The 18744-nt window shown below is 40.5% G+C and overlaps 1 protein-coding gene across 5 annotated transcripts in view; it reads right to left on the bottom strand.

The window, feature by feature from the left end:
• Positions 1 to 18744, bottom strand: part of BCOR (BCL6 corepressor) — a 75890-nt gene that overhangs the window by 18221 nt on the left and 38925 nt on the right. For 2 of the 5 annotated variants that reach the window (XM_054973558.1, XM_054973559.1), the window contains exons 5-10: positions 18242 to 18295; positions 17671 to 17854; positions 4412 to 4690; positions 3783 to 4136; positions 1067 to 1395; positions 452 to 589 (exon numbers count right to left, since the gene is read on the bottom strand). In XM_054973558.1, coding sequence (XP_054829533.1) covers positions 452 to 589; positions 1067 to 1395; positions 3783 to 4136; positions 4412 to 4690; positions 17671 to 17854; positions 18242 to 18295 — 1338 coding nt within the window. The remainder of the gene's footprint in view (positions 1 to 451; positions 590 to 1066; positions 1396 to 3782; positions 4137 to 4411; positions 4691 to 17670; positions 17855 to 18241; positions 18296 to 18744) is intronic. The other 3 variants (XM_054973562.1, XM_054973560.1, XM_054973563.1) reach the window with 3 other exon arrangements.

Genomic DNA, 18744 nt, shown 5'->3' on the forward strand with positions numbered 1-18744 from the left:
ATGCACTCAGTAGACGCTTTCTTATAGCAACGCACGGTATACAGCGGTATAGTCTATAGTCCCTATTCCACACACTCACATTGTCAGAGCTACGCCTGTTGTTATTAGCCCTCCTCAAGCTTAGCATAAATGTTCATTTGGGTCATATCTGTGTACATATCCCTCCCCTACCTCAATTCTTATTCAGGATGCCAATGCTGCAAAGCTCATCCTGATCTGAATTCTGATCGGCAATCACAAGCACCTATTCAGGTTCAGGTTATTCACTTGCAGGAGTTTATAGGGCTCTCTTCTAACTCCACTCACAACATGTACTCATTGTGTGCTTGAATGAATAAACAGAATGGACAGCCTCAAGATATTTCAACATGCTGAGAAGGAGCATAAAGAAAGACACCTAGCTTCTCCCACATTCTAATTCAGGGTAAAGTACTTCAGAAATAATGCTTGCCTCATATCCCAGTCGAGCTGCCCTTTGCAGAAGAGTTTCTCCAGCATTCTTATTGACAATAAGCCTTCGGGCTTCAGGCGGCATGGGACGACTTGGGGTAGTCTCCTGAGGGGCACTTGCAGTCTGCAGCTGTGAGGGCTGAAGAGACAGGCAATAATGAGGGAGGCTGCTGCTGCAGGCAATCCTACAGTGCTTGCTCATGTGATTTGACTGGTGAAAAGTCACAGTCTGAAGGAGCCGCTTGGTTGCTTCCAGATTCTCCTCATTAACTATGACCTGTCAAAATCATTACTGGATTCCATACCCCACCCATTCACTGAAAATCTTTTTTTCCCTTCTCATTAAAAAAATGGTATAGCAGTGTCACATTCCGGATTTACACCGTCCAATGGTTTAAGACCAAATTCCTCTATGATTACACTCAACAGTAAGCCCGGGACTTTTTCATGGAGTCAATGGATTGGGCACTGCAAAACAGCAGCACACTTTTAAAAAGTAAATGGGGGAGTAGTCTGAAATTATCACTACCTACATCAATATGTTAAGAATTTAAGCTGGCTGATTTTACCAAACCCACAGTAATATCAGTGGGCAATAAAGTCAAGGTAAAGATACCTTTTCCTCAGAGCTTTCAACATCTGTCATGTCATCCCCAGCGAGAGATGACCTCCTTATTCTCTCTTGCAGTGCCAAATGTTTTGTTTTACACTGGCGTTTCCCTGGTGGCTTCTCACACTGGCTGTGTTTCTGCAGCAGGGATGCAGCCTGGAAATCATCTTCTTCGCCCGTGCACAACACATCTGTCTTCCAGTTTTCTTTAATTTTCTGCTGCTTGGCAGCCAACCTTGAAGCTGGAATACAGCTTGGCTGGGTCTGCCTTTTGCCGTTTATACTGGAGGATGAAAGGTTCTTCATAGGCGGAGATGCTGGGAATAAAGAAATACCTAAATGGGAGGAAAGGCATAGCATGTTGCATGGTGTGTTGAAAGGGATCAAGGACACAGACATGCAGCTAATGTTTAACACAAGCTATTCAGTTGTTTAAAACACTCTAACTTTTGCATGTGCATTGCATTAATATTTTAAGCAATTATGCATTTGAACTGCAAATGCTAACCTACAAAATATAAAAGTAATTGTAATAGGCTGATAAATCCTGTAAAGGGAGTCCCATGATGAGTCTAGGTCTAAGGACAGTACAAAGCTACACAATATAGGCACTAACCGCACCATCTAGAAATCAGCTCTCCCTCTCAATTTTCTGCTTTTTATGGATGCAAATGAGAGAAGTGGCTTCCTTACCTGTAACTTCACACCACCAAGAATGGGAATATCCCGCTCTTTCAGGTATGAAACTGCTGAACCTTTCTGCCGTGGGAAGGCTGCTGTTGCCTTCTTGCAAAGCAGGATTAAGGGGAAAACTCAAAGGAACCACAATGATTTCCAAAGCAGAAATGGTACTTAAGTGTCCAATTCCCATTTCTCCTTTGAAAAAACTCTCCCTTTGTACGCAAAAAATGAAGAAAGCATTAGGCCATTTCTTCAGTCATTCTGAAAATTGTTTCATGGATCCAGAAAGTAATTTCTCAGAGAGGGGTTGTATAATAAGTTCTATCAATAAATAGCTGTCCTTCCAGTAAAATGAGCAGATAGCACCTGACTTTCAAGAAAAGTTTAGTTGCACAGCAAAAATACCAAGGACAGACCAATAAGAATATATTAGTCCTGTTTGACTTTTAAGTTTCACAAACAAAAGAATATTTTTACACAACTTCTAGGTTCATTCCATGCCTACAACACTGCTTAGTCCTGGATATACCTGAAGAGAACATAGTTTCTCAATATGAGAAGATGTGACAAGAAGAAAGCAAGGATGTCAATGGGCTAGTTTTCAAGTATTTGCAGTAAAAGGAATCAAAATTTAGATTCAGAAGTTAAAAGCGTCAAATAAAATCAACGATCCAGTAAACTAAAACAATTACTAAAAGAATTTTTAAAATTAGAAAGAGCTTGAATTAGTACTTGAATGCGCACGTGAAATCAAAAGTTTTTGAAGTTTTGCTTCTACAAGATCAAGGGAGAGATGAATGGGACAAACACAAGAAATGGGAAGATGCTAAACAGACGACACCTAAGACAACTCAATCTTGCTATCTAAGGAAGATCTCCCTTATTCCCTTATAATTATGACAGCTGAATTAATGGTGTTTTACAAACAAGCTACACTCCTGAAAACTGGTCAACCCTCTAGATGAGGCGCCTAGTTCTCCTGTACCCCTAAAGCTGCCAGGAGGGAGCTTATACAACTGAATGTTCCTCCATAAAGCAAACCCTATCCCTATACATGGAAAACTCTCAGGGAGAAGACTTAGGCTTGAATCCTTCTCCCTGAATTCTAGCTGTTTTATGTGCTTAACTTCAGCACCACCACTGCACATGGTCAAGAGTAGTACTAAAAGTTTCCAGCTGTGAACAGAGCCAATGGAGTCCCGATCTGATCCAATAAAATTGCTTATTCTGGCCTGGCTTGTCAGTTCAGGCAATTCATTATTCACTGCAGACCAAACTGCTTTTCTGCCTGCAGAATCAGCTAATTGCTTTTGGGCCAGTAACTCCTGAAAACCTTCATCATCTCTATAATTCTGTGATGCTTCTGCCCAAAGATCTGTTCTCAAATGGAGATGAAACGGTAAGAGGAACAAGAAGAAAGATCTCTCAAAGGCTGAGGAGAAGAACCTTGCTACTATTTGACCAGAGGCAAAAATAACTGAAAGAAATCATGCGCAACCTTCACCCGGCATAAAAAGAATGGAACGTGAGTAACCATCTTTGTTATTTCCCAGCTCTTAGAATGGGAAAAATTAGCTCAGAAATTCAAAATCTAATAAAGCAGCCTATTCCCAAGAGCAATCAGAATTCTTCAGACTTTTCTATTAAAAAAAACTATACTCCGGCTTACATTTCACATACATGTGCTAGAAATTGCTGTGAAGTCAACACCATTCTCCAACTGTAAGAACGCCAAAATACATCTTCGTACAAAAATGCTTTCACTTAAAAAAAAAAAAAAAGACCACATCTAGGATGGGTTCTAAAATCATAATTAACACCACACCAAACACATACACACAACAGATTTTGCAAAACAAGCATGAGTGAAGTTTTAATAGTGGCTCTTAAGTCCTTTATACATAATAAAATTTTATATTATATATATATATATATATAATATAATATAAAACTTCTACAAAAAACTACTGACAACTTCTTAGCACTGGTGGCAGCATGCGTCACTAAGTAATGCTAAATTTCCCTAGTAATCTCTGCATACCTTGTTCATTGTCACTTGTTTTGAGGGACTCTTCAGACCAACTTCTATTGCTTTTGACCTCTGACCTTTTCTTGGTGTGCCTTTCTTCTGTGCAGTCTTTGACCTTTGCAGTGGCCTCTGGCTGAACAGCCTCAGCTAAATCTTTCCTGCTTTGCCGGCCCAACTTGCCGGGTGGGGATCTCTCTGGTGACACCTGCTGCTCCCATAGTTCCCTAAGATGCTGCAGGTGACGCTGCTTTTTAGGATGGAGCCCTGTTAATTCAATGCACACCTTCAGGTTGGTCACCTCATTACAATTGGGCTCTTCTAAGTGGTTAGAGGAATTGTTTGTCATTTCCCTCTCAGGCCAGTCATCTAATGGAAAAATAACTAAAAATTAATCAAAAGGCCCTCAACTTGAAACAAAAGCTATAGTTCACTTGTGGGGCAGATTTTTTCAGCTTTACCACCACACTATGCATTTTTAAAAGGAAGGGGTTTGCATGCACTACAGCCATTTGCATTGTCCAATGACTGATCTTTTACCTTTCAGGTAACAGTCATGGTCATAAAATGGACATATGTTAATTCAAAGAGTGCTCATTTTTCAAAACATGCCTGTAATGATACCAAAACTGGGGCCTGGTTACCTTTGGAGTGCCTCTTCTTTTTTGCTTTTGATGCAAATTCATCGTCCAGGTCCTCTATAAAGTTTTCTTTAAGACTTCCATCATTCTGCATTTTCTCACCAGAATGTTTACGCTTTCTGTCCAGATGTGGGCACAGGACTTGGTTGACATCTTCTATTGATTGGTCAGCAGTCTTTTCATATACAGAAAGTCTATCCAAGCATAAATTGGCTGAAGGACCTTTTTCCTCAGGAGTTTGAAAAGTGTGATTTTGGGTGCTCTCTGCGTTATGAAAATCACCTTTGGAAAAAAGGCATCATGTTATTAAACTAAGGAAACAGTCTGTACACAAATAAATAACTTCAGAGCCAATTTAGCACTAATTTATAAAGGCAATTTATATTTCAGATGTGCATGCAAATTTAAGCCTAAAATACAGTTTTATGGGATAAATACTAAATCAGATTTTCTATGAACCAATAGAAAAATGAAACAGATGCCTGACATTTCACTTTATGGCATTTAACTAAAATGTATTCAGATGTCATAATAAAGATCATTTGATTTGATAATAGATCTCCATTTGAGTTGATCAAAGCCAGTGTGATGTAGGGTGTCAGACTAGGATTTAGGAGAACCATGTTCAAATTCCCACTCTGCCATGGAAGTTTGCTGGATAACCTTGGGCCAGTCATATACTCTCAGTCTAACCTACTTCACAAGGCTGTTGTAAGAATAAAATGAGAATAAAATGGAGAAGAATGAAATACGATACTTTGGGTCCCCATTGGAGTGAATGGTGATGATGATAAATGATGATAATGATAATGATAATGTTAATAACAGCAACGATAATAACAACATTCAATTTATATACTGCCCTTCAGGACAACTTAACACCCACTCAGAGCAGTTTACAAAGTGTGTTATTATCCCCACAACAACAATCACCCTGTGAGGTGGGTGGGGCTGAGAGAGCACTGGAAGAGCAATGCCTGACCCAAGATCACCCAGCTGGCTTCAAGTGGAGGAGAGGGGAAATCAAACCCAGTTCTCCAGATTAGAGTCCTGCTGCTCTTAATCACTACACCAAACTGGCTCTGATGTGAATAAATAAATAAACAGAAAGCTGGTTTGCTGGAAGGTGCAAGACTAGGATTTTAAACCACAGTTTCTACCTGGCTTGCTGTGGTGTGTGAATGGAGAAATCCCAGTTTATAAGCACTGCATCTCACAATAGCAAGCAGAAATATCATTCAAACCATTGTCTTTTCTGCATTTATTATTATTTCCACTAGTTTTTGTATTCTATTGATTTAATTCTGGATGCTCATCATGCCATTGCAAACCCAACTAGTCTAAACTACAGAAGCTGATCCTTGCTGTGCCACTGAATGCCAACTAGAAACCTTAATGCCAAAACACCAATAACTATGTATTCATTTCACAGAGAGAGAGATGATAAAATGTTGTACGCATATGTAGGCAGACTAGAAGCACAGTTATCATACTCTGCTTCTGGTCTTCCTTCAAAATTCTACAGCTTTCTTATTTCAAGTACCTAGATACACACAGAATGGCCTTGAAAAATCTGCCTGACATTTTGTATCCTTGAGGCAATGCTTACCCTTAGCCAAGAATATATACAATTTAACCAAACCTTTGAACTAGGAAAGCACTTTAGCACGCCGTGGTCATCAACCGACATATATTTCTGGAAAAGGCCACCATAATGCCATGCAATGTTTAAGCAGCAGGCCTCACCTTAGGCCTGCCATTTCACACACCTCTTTACAAAAGGAATTCTCTGTGATTCTGCTAAGCTTCTATTCCCTTCCTATGTTCTCTTTTCCTGTATTGTTTTTAGAATGCAGCTGTTCTTTCTCTATCTGCCTCTTGTCTTCTTTTCTTTGTTCAATTCTCCCCCACACATTCCTCTTCTAATTTATCCCATCAATCTTATCTCCTGCTTAACTTCCTCCTCTTCCATTTTGTCACATGCCTTATCTTCTCCTTTAGCAATTCCCTTCTTAAATGTTTGCCTAATACCTACTAGTTAGAAAACCAGACTTAGAAGAGCTTTGAAACTTAGGATGTTGAAAAGGCAACTATTAGGAGGAGTTAAAACAAACCAATTTACAGAACGGCTTGTTTAAAGATGAAACTTTATTGTCAAAAATGTTTGTTTTATTAGTTTGATTTATGTGTAAGTTACATTCACCTAACAGCAGACTCATATAATTTTTCCTCCCAATCATAAGCCTCTTAAGTTACATTGCAATGATCCACATAGAACAGCATTATAGAAAAGGGTCAATATAACTTTAGGCCAGGGTCAAACTGGAGCACCACAAGTCTCAAGCCGCTATTTCTGAACTCATGCCAGACTGCAATCCAAGCAGGTGTTAAACCTTCTTCTTGTCCAAATTACTAGAAAATATATAGAAAGAGGAGGACAGTGGAAACATCCTGAGACTACAATACAAAACATGTTTTTGTCATGAGCCACTCGACACTAGCTTGTATCCTACCATTAGTTTCCAATGACAGATGATCACTTTAGTCTTTGGAAACTGAAATGATTTCTGCTAATCCCTCCTCCCACTGTAGACCCCTCTCCTGTTCATGAGGATCCCATGATCCCCAGAAGGAACTCAGTAGCCCGCTGTGACCGCTTTGTTCAGCACCTTGCAGATAAAATCTCACACATCTGTTCCAACTTGGACTCTACAGGAGCAGTAACCGTATCAGATGGTGTCAGTATGCCAACTCTGGGATAATTCTCAGTGTATTCAGTCTGAGGATGTGAGCAGGATCCTTGAATGTTTGAGGCCTGCCACTTCCTTGTATGAGCCTTGCCCTTCCTGGGTATTTAAATCTGTAACTGACAGAAGTAGTTAATGCCTCCTTGAGAGACAGGGTGGTTGCCCCAGCCTTGAAATAGGCTGTAGTGTGTCCACTTCTAAAGAAGCCTACCCTGGACTCAGGAGATTTCAATAACTATTGACCTGAAATAGGATTGAAACAGATTTGCTTGCCCTGATGGATGACCTGTGATGCAAGATGGAAAGAGAGATTGCAACTCTGGTCATTCTTCTGAAACTCTCAGCAGCTTTCGGTACCATCAATCATGGTATCCTTCTGAACCGCCTTCCACAATTGGACTAGGAGGGAACCATTTTGTGGTAGTCCCATTCCTACCTGGAGGGTAGGTTTCAGAAGATGATGCTGGAGTGCTGCTGCTCAGCCCTCAGTGAGTGAAGACACAGCCTTTGACCTGTGGGGTCCTGCAAGTTCCCATCTTTGCCCCTATGCTCTTTAACATCTACAAGTGTCTCTCAACACAAGACATCTTACACAGGGATGCTCAAGTGATTTACTTTCTGTGTGATCTTATATTCAAGTGTACTCTACCTCTCTAGCAGTGCATGTGTATCCACAATGGGAAAACAAGTGAAAGATCTTTCACTTGAGCGTCCCCATGTAAGATTTCTTGTGTAGGGAGACTCTACATCAGTGGGTGAAGTCATCCAGAGACTTGGACAAAGGTGTCCCCATTATCTGGATGACACTCATCTCTATCTCCTGCTTTCAGCTGGAGACTGTAGAAACTCTGAGCCAGTGCCTAGAGGCAGTTTTGGAGTGAATGCAGATTAATAAACTGAAGCTTAATCCTGACAAGATGGAAGTGTTACTAGTGAGCAGAAGATCTGACAGAGAATGTAAGATGTTACCCATTCTAGATGGGGTTGCTTTCCCCTTGAAGGAACAGGTCCATAGTTTGGGGGTTCTTTTGCCCCAGCCTATTGCTGGATAAGGAGGTGGCAGCTGTGACTAGGGGTGCCTTTTACCAGCTTCAACTGATTAGCCAGCTGCCAGTCTTTCCTGGGGAGAAAAGATCTGGCCACCATTGTCCATGCCCTGGTTATTTTATTTATTTAACATCTAAATTAGATTACTGCAATGTGCTCAAATGTGCACTTAAATTTTATGGTAAATGTATTGGCTAAGTGCTGTAATAAAAAATACTACTACTACTACTACTACTACTACTACTACTACTACTACTGCAATGTGCTCTACATGGAGCTGTCCTTGAAAAATGTTCAGAAACTTCGACTGGTGCAGAAAGCTGGAATGGGTCATAAGACCATATCATCCGAGACTTCGCTCATCTGCATTGGCTCCTAATCCATTTCTGGACAGAATTCAAGGTGCTGGTGTTGATTTTTAAAGTCCTATATGGTTTGAAGCCAACACATCTAAGGGACTACCTTCTCCCTTATGAACTTACCTGGCCATTACAGTTATGTTCCAAGACCTCAGTGCCCTTGACTTCTGAGATCAGGAAAACTGTTTTCTCCATTATGTCACCAAAACTGGGGAACTCTCCCCAGGGAGACTTGTCTGTCCCCATCTATTGCCATCTTCTACCAGTAGTAGGCAAAGACTGTTGTGTTTCTTTGGCATTCCTTCAGTAATCCCTCCTTCCTGCATAATATTTTAATTGTTGTTTTTATATGCTCTTATATGCTCTGGTTTTAATTGTTTTAATGATGTGTTTCTTATTGACTTTAATGGTTTTTAAGATGTGATTTTATTATGTATGTTTTAGTTTGTTAGCCTCCATGGTGGCTCTTATGAAGGCAGAAAGGCGAGGTATAAATTTTGTAAAACAAATAAATAAAACAAAGATGTAAAATGGTACAAAAAGTCAGCAGTTACACTTTGATAATTTATACCCTTCACTTATTCTATGTTATACACTGGATTCTAGAAGAAAGCTTTTTGCTGGAACTTTAATGTTATGGTTCACTCAGGAGTCATGAATAATCTTTTTGCAAATATTTAGAGGATGATACAGGCCCAGAAAGAAGTTTGTGTTCTAATGATAATCAGTAAATTTGCATAATGTATTAATAAAGAGTTTTAATCCCAGGCTATGTGAGAAGTTTTGACCTGCAGGACTCACACCAATAGATTAGCCATTTAAATAAAACACAAAGAACACAATTCACTGAGCACAACTCCCATATAACTTTCAATTGTCTCACTGGACCTTGAACAAGAGCTCAAGAGGACCTCAGGTGGATTAAACTCAATGCTGTTAACCTATTTATGACCTGGACCTTAACCAATCTGCTAAATAAATGTCTCCTGCCTCCTCTTTGCTCTTCAGCATGCATGCAGCTATTTTTAAGACCCAAACAGGCCAAATTTTCAAACTGATTGCCAAAACAGTTTCAAAAGATGGACCATCATTTCAAGCTACTAATTCCCATTCTGACACAGTTGCTTTTAATATGCTGCCTTTTAAACACACTATTCATCCATGTGCACTACTTTTTACAGCACTGGCAGTTCAAAAATAGCAGTAAAAAAAGAGGCAGGAAACAGTGAGGAGGGCACACAGGTGCGGGGCCTGACAAGCACTTCATCTGGGTTTGAATCAGGACAAGAACAAATATCTGTCAGATATCCTGAAGAAATGTATGCATAACACACATGCACCTAATAGTCACATAAAAGTTAGGTACATACTGTGCATTAATTCATAATTCCAATATCTTATGACATGGAATATGGAAAAGAATTTCCCTTTTTCTATCAGAACTGCTTGGTTGAAAACTGTTCCTTAGAATTTTGCCACAAAATATCATTATCCTACCTACTGAGAATTTATTTGAAAAAGCGGTTTTGATCAAGATAAGACTTTCAAAGAATAGATTTAAAAGCCTATAGAATAAAACAAAAACATTTCTTGACCAGTTTGGGGATTCCCTGCACTTTTCTCTCCCTGTGCTTTTCTCTCTAGAAATCAAAGTAGTTTTCACACATAATCCTGCAACAAGCAACCTCCTACATTTGAGTTTTGTGCACACTTTTCATTTAATTACTGCCTCTATGAATAGGGCAATTTCTGCCCTTTATTGTATTAGCACTTGGAAGACTGATGCCACAAATTCTTGTCTGCATCTTTTAGCTTCAGTCCAACCATCCTAACAGAGATATTAAACAAGACCTTGCATTCCATAGTAAGAATGAAAACAGAGTCTTCTCCAAGTACTTTGTTGTCTTCTGAAGACATGCCCACATTGCACTGATCATATTTTGAAACACAAAGTATTAACTCTGCTTAATTATATGTAAGCAAGAAACCCGTCTTTATATTGAAACTGTTTATCTTCTGCAGATGTTGCCAACAGCAGAAGCATTTTTGAATCTTCGTCCAGTACAATTTTTGTTTACTGAGATCTTTAAGAAATACTAGCTAGCTATCTGAATGCTAGAACTATCTAAGGCTTATATTCCAGTAGCATAATGCAATAGGTATAAACCAGCCTAGGTTATTATGACTAAGCCTAACTGTAATCAATAGCTTACTTCAATGGACTTAGAAAGTTGTAACTGTGCTCAAGATGACACTGTTAGTCTACAATCCTATAAATATTACAGCTCACTTCCCAGTGGGGCTTGCATAAAGGCTGTATAGACATATGGTTGTATAGCTGTATACTTCCCATTCATTAAAATCAGGAGGGACTAAGTCACAACTTAACCATGATTGGTTTGGACAGGTCCAACAGGATGTTTCCACCCTTGTTTATTCTAGCCTACATAGAAAATCATGAGGGTCTTCGCATCACTGGCAAACCTTTTTAAAAAGTAATGAAAAATAGCCTAAAGTGAAATAAGTTTTGTGTTTACATTGTGCAATGTGAACAATACTGCTGAGCGGTACAGTTACAAAATGAGGCTAATAAAAATACCTGTTAGAGAGACAGGAAGGGAAAAAAGATTTGAAGAGGTGCTGCAGATTCATTCACAGTACGATTCATAACCTTACAAATTATTAAAATAATTTATTTTCTGAGCTACTACCTCATCCCAGGTGTCACACATCCAACAAATAGGATAGCGTATATTTTTCAGCAATCTAACCCAGTGTTGCCATGATTGCTGAGGCACCCTTCCCCCTCCAGTGAATTCGAATTCAAGGCAAGTTTCACCCAACTTTTAATGTTTGCAGAAGTAAAAATTACTGCCTCTCCCAGGATACCATCCCCCTTGTTTCTTCACGATGACTACCATGAGCACACTTCCTGGTTGACAAGTCTAGAGCAGTAACTCAGCCCAGGACAGAATGTGGACACCAGGGTGGGATGATGCACCCCATGCGAAGTGGGTGGCAAGCTGGCAGCCCCCAGCCCATACAAGGTGGCTGTGCACAGACAGCACCACCACACCCCTGCCCCGTGTGAGGCACCTGGGAGCTGCTGCAGTCATCAGCTGGCAGCCCCTTCTCCACATAGTGTGGGTGGACACAAGACTGGCAGAAGCTGCAGAAAACTTGCTCCTTCCCGCCACCCTTCATTGGAGGGAGCCTGGGGGTAGAGCCCTTTCCAGGACCATTTTTTCCTCCCACTCTGTCCCAAAAAGAACTTCCTCAGAGTGTGCAGCTCTGCAGCACCTCTACATTAAGAGACATTGAACAATTAACTACACCTGAAGCAAAGATTCAAGGACATTAATTACACACTTCAACCTCCCACAAGAGTGACAGAGACACAGCAGAATTATAATAACAACTCCAGACTCTGGAACATGTGTGTAAGACACATTTCCAACTAAACACAAATTCAACACTACACTGGTTTTCCTTCGCAACATTAGCTCTCTTAGCCACAAAGATCAAATCTATCTTAAGGGGTGGGATTCTAACAGCGCAATCCTAAGGAAAGTTACTCCAGTCTAAGCCCATTGATTTCAATGGGCTTAGACCAGGGCCGGATCTAGGGTTGCCAGCACCTGGGACAACCCAAGTCTGGCTGCCCTCGCACGCACGCACACTTCAGGCACTACGTGATGTCGTCACTTCCATGATATCATCACGCAGGGCGGGCATACTTTTAGCAGAGCGGCGGCAGCATGGGCAGCTGGGAGGCTGCCCGCGCCACTCGCCTGCCCTGCTGAGGGGGTGGCTGGCTTGCCACGTGCTCCCTGTCCTGCGGGCCAGGCAAATGGTGTGGGCGGCAGCCCATGCCACTCGCTTGCCCAGCAGGACAGGGAGCGCGTGGCAAGCTGGCTGCCCTCCTGTGGGCCAGGCGAATGGCGCAGGTGGCCTCCCAGCCCTCCGTGTCATTTGCCTGCCCGGCTGAGAGGGCGGCCAGCTTGCAGCGCGCTCCCTGTCCTGCGGGGCAGGCGAATGGCATGGGCGGCTGCTCAACTGCCCATGCTGCTGCCCGCGCGCTCCCAGCGGCTGGCAGCTGCGCCCGGCGCCCCCTCTTTGGCGGTACTGGGGGCAGACTACCCCCCTGCCCCCCCCTGATCCGGCCCTGGCTTAGACTGGCGTGACTCTTCTTGGGATTGCGCTGTTAATGCTAAACGAACAAGACTATCCTACTGTGGCATCTGAGAACCTTCCTTACACTTTCTGATATCTCCTAAATTTCACTCTCAAATACATTTCAGATTTTTCTAAGAACTAACTCATTGATATTCCCACAGCTTTTCTTCTAGGGGTGCACTCAAGTACACACTACTGGCACTTCTTGTAGCCAGCAGGCTTGGATCTCAAGGTGGCAAATATCATGTGTAGCAGCATCTTTTTTTTTTCCTTTTACCAATCTTAAGCACCAAATTCCATTTAAATGAGTCTACAGACCTGCTGTTTAAATCATCTCACAACTGAACAGTTTTACAAATATATCCCATAATTTATCATGTTTGTAGCTCAGAAATTCTTGTTCGTAATGTTGGTAAGTCACCTTAACAACAAAGCAGCTTTAGTATGGCTCGCAAAGTTTTTACTGATTTTCAAATTCCCTGGAAAAGAATAGACACTTAATTCCTATTCTTGGTTTCCAAGGGTAGCCAAACTTCCTAGTACTTTTTGCCCTACTGCTAAAAGGATGTAAAAGATTGCTGTAGTTCTTCAAAGTGATTTCCCTAGCAATGATTTATATTTTCAAATGCTACAGAAATCTCTAGAAGTTTTTTTTTTATTCTTATCAGTGTTTTAAGAAAGTTTCTTTTTGCCCTGAGAGCCTCCTGAGCATTTGCACTGAATTGTCTGCAGAGTCATACCTTCTAAGCCTACCAGCTTCAATGGGCTTAGAGGGGAATAACTCTGTTTAGGACTGCACTGATACTAAACATTGCTGTAATGTGTTTTGAGCTTCTGTACTGAACAACAGCAGTTAAAATATCCCATCCGAAGCACTTATTTGCTGACAAAATAACTAATTGTTAAGAATGAAACCAAGTTAGAAAAACATTGTCATTCCTTTGGCTGCATCTAGAACAGTTATTGCCCCCATTCAGTATGAAAATATAGGAATCACAAAGTTAGGGAAATGTGGCTGAACTGCCAGTAGGCATTATAACTTCCCTTTCAATAATATTAGCCATGTTCTGGGCAAGCACTTCAGCACTCAGAATGCTGCATCTGCACAGCATTTTGCTCGCTTGAAAGAGACTCTGTCAAAGTGCAACAGTCCCATCTGCACACAACTGCGTTAAAACCAACATTTCCCCATTGCTATACATTCATAGTAACTCCGCCTTTCTTAAAAGAATAAGGAAAGAGTGCAGTTACAGACATGCAACCTACACCCATCAGGCTTGCTTCAAATGTGCAGTGGATTATGCAAGTTGCCTTTAATGTATGGGTGCTGAGCCCAGCAGCTTGTGAGAGTGGATCACCAAGAGATTCAAGTGGATCTTAACTATGCCAGCCAAATAGCCAACCATTGCAATGGTGCTAAAATTCCTCTGAACCATTGTAGATAGTTAAGAATGACGCCCATATGGTCAACCAAGTAGCTGCATGTATTAAGTGGACTTGCATAGTACAAGAAGAGCACCTGCTTACCCATCCACGTGCTCAACAGTAACTGAGAATCAGTGAGAAACCTTATTTTTCCATAGGCTTGATAATTCTACAAGCAGCCTTCCTTGGGGAACATAAGGGAAACTACGCCCCACATGCAAATCAACTCCTGTCTGAACTGCTTGTCCCCTAGTTCTGCAATGAGGGTGAACAGTAGCAGCACTCTCTTTGCTTTGTCTTGTTGACACTGGAAGGAGACTTGGAGAAAAGCTAATTATTGGTACCAGTAGTTTTTAACTTGATGTTACTATAATAATGTAATAACTTCAGCATGAGGCAGTAAGTTTCCAGCAGGACACAGAATTAAACATTATATAAGGGTCAATTTGGTTTCCCCCTGCAATTCAGAACATCTCACAATGACAGCTACCTAGGCTGGGCTGGGTACACACACTTTTTTGCAGCCTGGGCATGCACAGCCAGACCTGGGTGCACATGGATCCAGGAGTGCCCTGAGCTCCCAAATAAGGATGTGGGTAGGTCAATGGAGTCACAGCTGGCTGCTGCCCTGCAATCTGAGTCCAGAGGTGGCAAAGCTGGGAGGGTCATCTGCTCCTCCTTCTTCTCTCATGGGATTAGGAACAGACCTAGTCTATATACATAGCAGAATACATATGGAGTAGACTGTACCACTTCAGATTGCAGAATGGGGTATAACTTTCAAATAACCTGTGATCTAAAAAAATTCCTGCCAGAATCAAACTAGTAAACCAGGAGTAATCTCCTAGCTAACTCTCAATCTACTCCACTAATACAGTATTCTACTTGCAGGGAGAGATATTTAGAGCTACTCTGAAAGCTAGTGTCTCCCCACCTGCCACCTGAAGTGCCACAGTCCATTCTACCAACTCATTCTGCGCCATCTGTAGATCCAGCCTCACACAAAAATCACAAACAACTGAATTACCGCAGTTCTACCCAGGTATAAGCCTCTCAAAATCAAACATATGAACAGTGGGCAAAAAGACGAATCTGAAATTTATTCCTTTATCCATATCAGCTAATAGGCACACTCTGTGCCAGAGCCCCCAAGCAACCAGAAAAGGCTATGGTTTTCCTGTCTGGCTTCATTTATAAGATACTGTTTCAAAGAGCCAAAGGTGAAAAGAGATGGTAAACTTCTGCAAGGAAGCCTTGAAAACTCTCTAATCCTTGCCGATATGGACATCATAGAAACCAGCACATGAAAGGATACTAGTTATCAGAGTGGTCTTAAAACCTTTATTAGCTGAAAAGCTGTTTGAACAACAACTTTCTTTCACAGCTTAGACCAGAGTAGTCCCATTACATTCCTGTTGAAGCCAACGTGACTATTTCTTAACTGGGAAGGAACTGATAAATTTCACTTTCCTGCTAAGGTAAGCCCTGTGACTTGCACAAACCCAGTATATTATAAACAAATAGGGACAGACTGGCTATTTAACTTCTTGGGACATTTCCTTGTGGAAACTTAAAGTGCCTCTGGGTCACTTCCCCAGCAGTGATGACAGTGGCGTCCAATCCATTCACTCACTGCTTCCTCTTGTACAAAGTCAGTTTACAAGAGGGAGTAGTGCCCATTCTTGGCATCACTGGCCAAGTCTGAGTCGTACCTCCCCAGTACTGCTTGTACCAGCACAAGGGATGCTCAGCTTGGCTTGCCCAGAGCCATTTTAACTTTCCAGTAGGCTCTTGTAAACAGGATGCAGTCAGTCAATGCACAAGAAAAAAAATTACATATCAGCTTCAACGTAACTTGACACTTACATCACGAAAAGACGAGATATATATTGTTTGCTAAACTTTGCCACTCTGTATTTGGTAACATGCACCACTTGAATCAAGACTGTCATTGTAGGGGAGTTTACGAACTCGTGCTAGTAGCAACCAATTATATGGAGTAGAAGCAGAGAAAACCCATTAACTGATTGTCCTGATTCATGCAGCAAGTCTTTCTAAATGTTGTATACCTAGGGGAGATGGAAGGCTTTCAAACATAAGCAGAAAATCTGCAGTGGAGTAAGTTATTTAAACCTTGTTTAATTCTTAAAAACAGTTGTTTCAACTGGTTTTTTGTTGTTGTTCAAATCCTTTGCCACTCCTCCCTCTCCATCTTTGCCTTCAGAGGTCCCTTTGACAAAAGGCAACTCTTCTCTTCACCCTGCAACTCTAGAAGGACTTGTGTGCCCTGCTCTCCAACAGCTGCATCAGCTAAGGGAATAGACACCAGCACTTCTTTGACTTTTCAGGGCTCGTGGAAGCCTAGCACATTCTGCTTGTACATTCTGAAGCGCGAGCAACAACAGAAACTGAAGAAAGGTGTAAAACCAACAGCAGCAAACACGAGACAACATCCGGCCTCTAGGTTCAGACGAAATCACAAGACTGGCTCCTCTACTGCCTGAACCCTGCTTAGCACCTCTGAAAACACAAAGCTGCTATTTCAAGAGAAACGGATTTCCACTGCTTATGAAAAAGGCCCATACACCTTGTTCTATGCCCAAATCTGTTACATTAACAGCACTGTCAAAACTTTAACTTGGTAGTAAAACCAGGCAGGCATTTGTGATCAACACATCAAAAAGTGAAGGGGTGGGGGAGTTAACCACATATAATTAAATTTTCAAGATAAATTTTCTTTTGGTTTCATTTATCAGCCCTAGCTATGAAGGTAATGACCAAACTAAGAAGTTAAAAAGACTATAAAAGACATATATTATTCTAGAAAAAAAATGTAAAGAGAACAATATATTGTACTATTTAAACAGTTTTGATATTATTTAAATGCCAATTTGAATTACATAATTCCACAGCAGACCCACTGAATTCATTGGAAATAAAGAGGAACTAGCTCTGAATTGGAAGATTCAGTTAAATACAAATATAAAGTTAAATCTTTTAAATAATTAAGCATTATGGCATAATTTATTCCCTGTGGTGCTACAGAAAGCCCCAACCTTAGGAATGTAAATTTGCCATTCATACAGTATTTGTAGTGCTGGCATTCTACTGCAAGCTAGTACAAAGCAACACATTCAGAACTCAAAGAGAGGGGTCTTCTCCTATACACTGTTTTAGAGAAAGATAGATCTCTATAAAACAATGGCTCTCTGCCAAAAAAAAGTTAACATAAGACACAAAAGAGAGTCAGAGTGGTGTAGTGGTTAGGGTATCAAGACTAGGATCTAGAAGATCCAGGTTCAAATCCCCACAATATATGCAAAAGAAGCAGCATGCTATGCCTCCCCACAAAAAAGACTTCATTCAAAAAATGTGCATTGCTCTTCTCTTTTTAGCAGCCTTGTATATTTGTTTGTTTTATATTATGTTGTGGCATTACCACGTTTTGCTCCAAACTTCTACAGAAAACACACAAACACTTCAAAAAACCCTCTAAAAATTTGCTTACATCTATCACTGTCATTTTGGCCAGGAATGGAATCTTCCAAAGTGACAGACTTGGGCTTCTTTTCATTATTTCCTTTCAAGTTTTCCCAGTCTGCTTGGTTGAATCTGCAGACCTCCGAGTCTTTGGTTGCTATGTGGCCTTCTCTCTCTTTCATCTCCAACTCTGAGAAGCGCATCATTGCACGCTAGAAAGAGAATTGATATGAAAAAAAAATCTCACAATAAGAGCAACTTCATTTACCTTACCTTTTCCAAAAGAAAATATCTTCTCAAAACTAAGACTTGACACACATACAATTATATTAAAAGTTTAAAAACCTCATATGTTCAATATTCAAGGCATATAATTTTTATACACAAATATACAGTTCTTTGATATATAAATGAATATGGCATATTGTTTTTAAAAAAATAAAAGCATTGTCTTTTGGGAGGTATAACAAAGAAAGACAAAGACTGTACAATGAATAAAAGACGACCATGGCCCACAATTTCCCTTTGTGTACTTGGAAATGAAATTTTAACTCAAAGGTTTATGCAAGATTCTAGTAATAAAAATTTGAAGAACTGACCTCACAGTAAGCAGCAGGTAGACATAAAATACTGTCCTCTTGTAATCCTTCCATCTATGTAATTAAAATGGGCACTCAATGGATCATTTAGATAATTTCATCCATTTTTATAAGCATCAACTAATTTTTTTCTTAACAACGCAAAACAATTTGGCTTAACGCAAAAGTATCCTACAATACTTGCCATCATTCAACAATTCACTATAGCTTCTATTCCTTTATGCTACATTTGTGCTTGATAAAGGTTGCATTTAACCCACTAATATATGGCTGCTATTCCTCTTTATCAAATCTGGCATATTAATCAGAACCTCTGCCACTACTTTAAGTTACAAATTATACCAGCCAAATTCAGGCCAGCTCTAGCCGCTACTTTTTAAAAAAAACATATCATGCATTGTTCAGCTTCCCTTCATTATTACAATGTATACTATGTTCATGAGATTAAATATTTTAGAATACTGACTATTACATATAATTAATATCTAGTACTGTTCAAATAT

This window comes from Eublepharis macularius, chromosome 3 (assembly GCF_028583425.1).
Source record: "Eublepharis macularius isolate TG4126 chromosome 3, MPM_Emac_v1.0, whole genome shotgun sequence".
NCBI classification, from domain to species: Eukaryota; Metazoa; Chordata; class Lepidosauria; order Squamata; family Eublepharidae; genus Eublepharis; species Eublepharis macularius.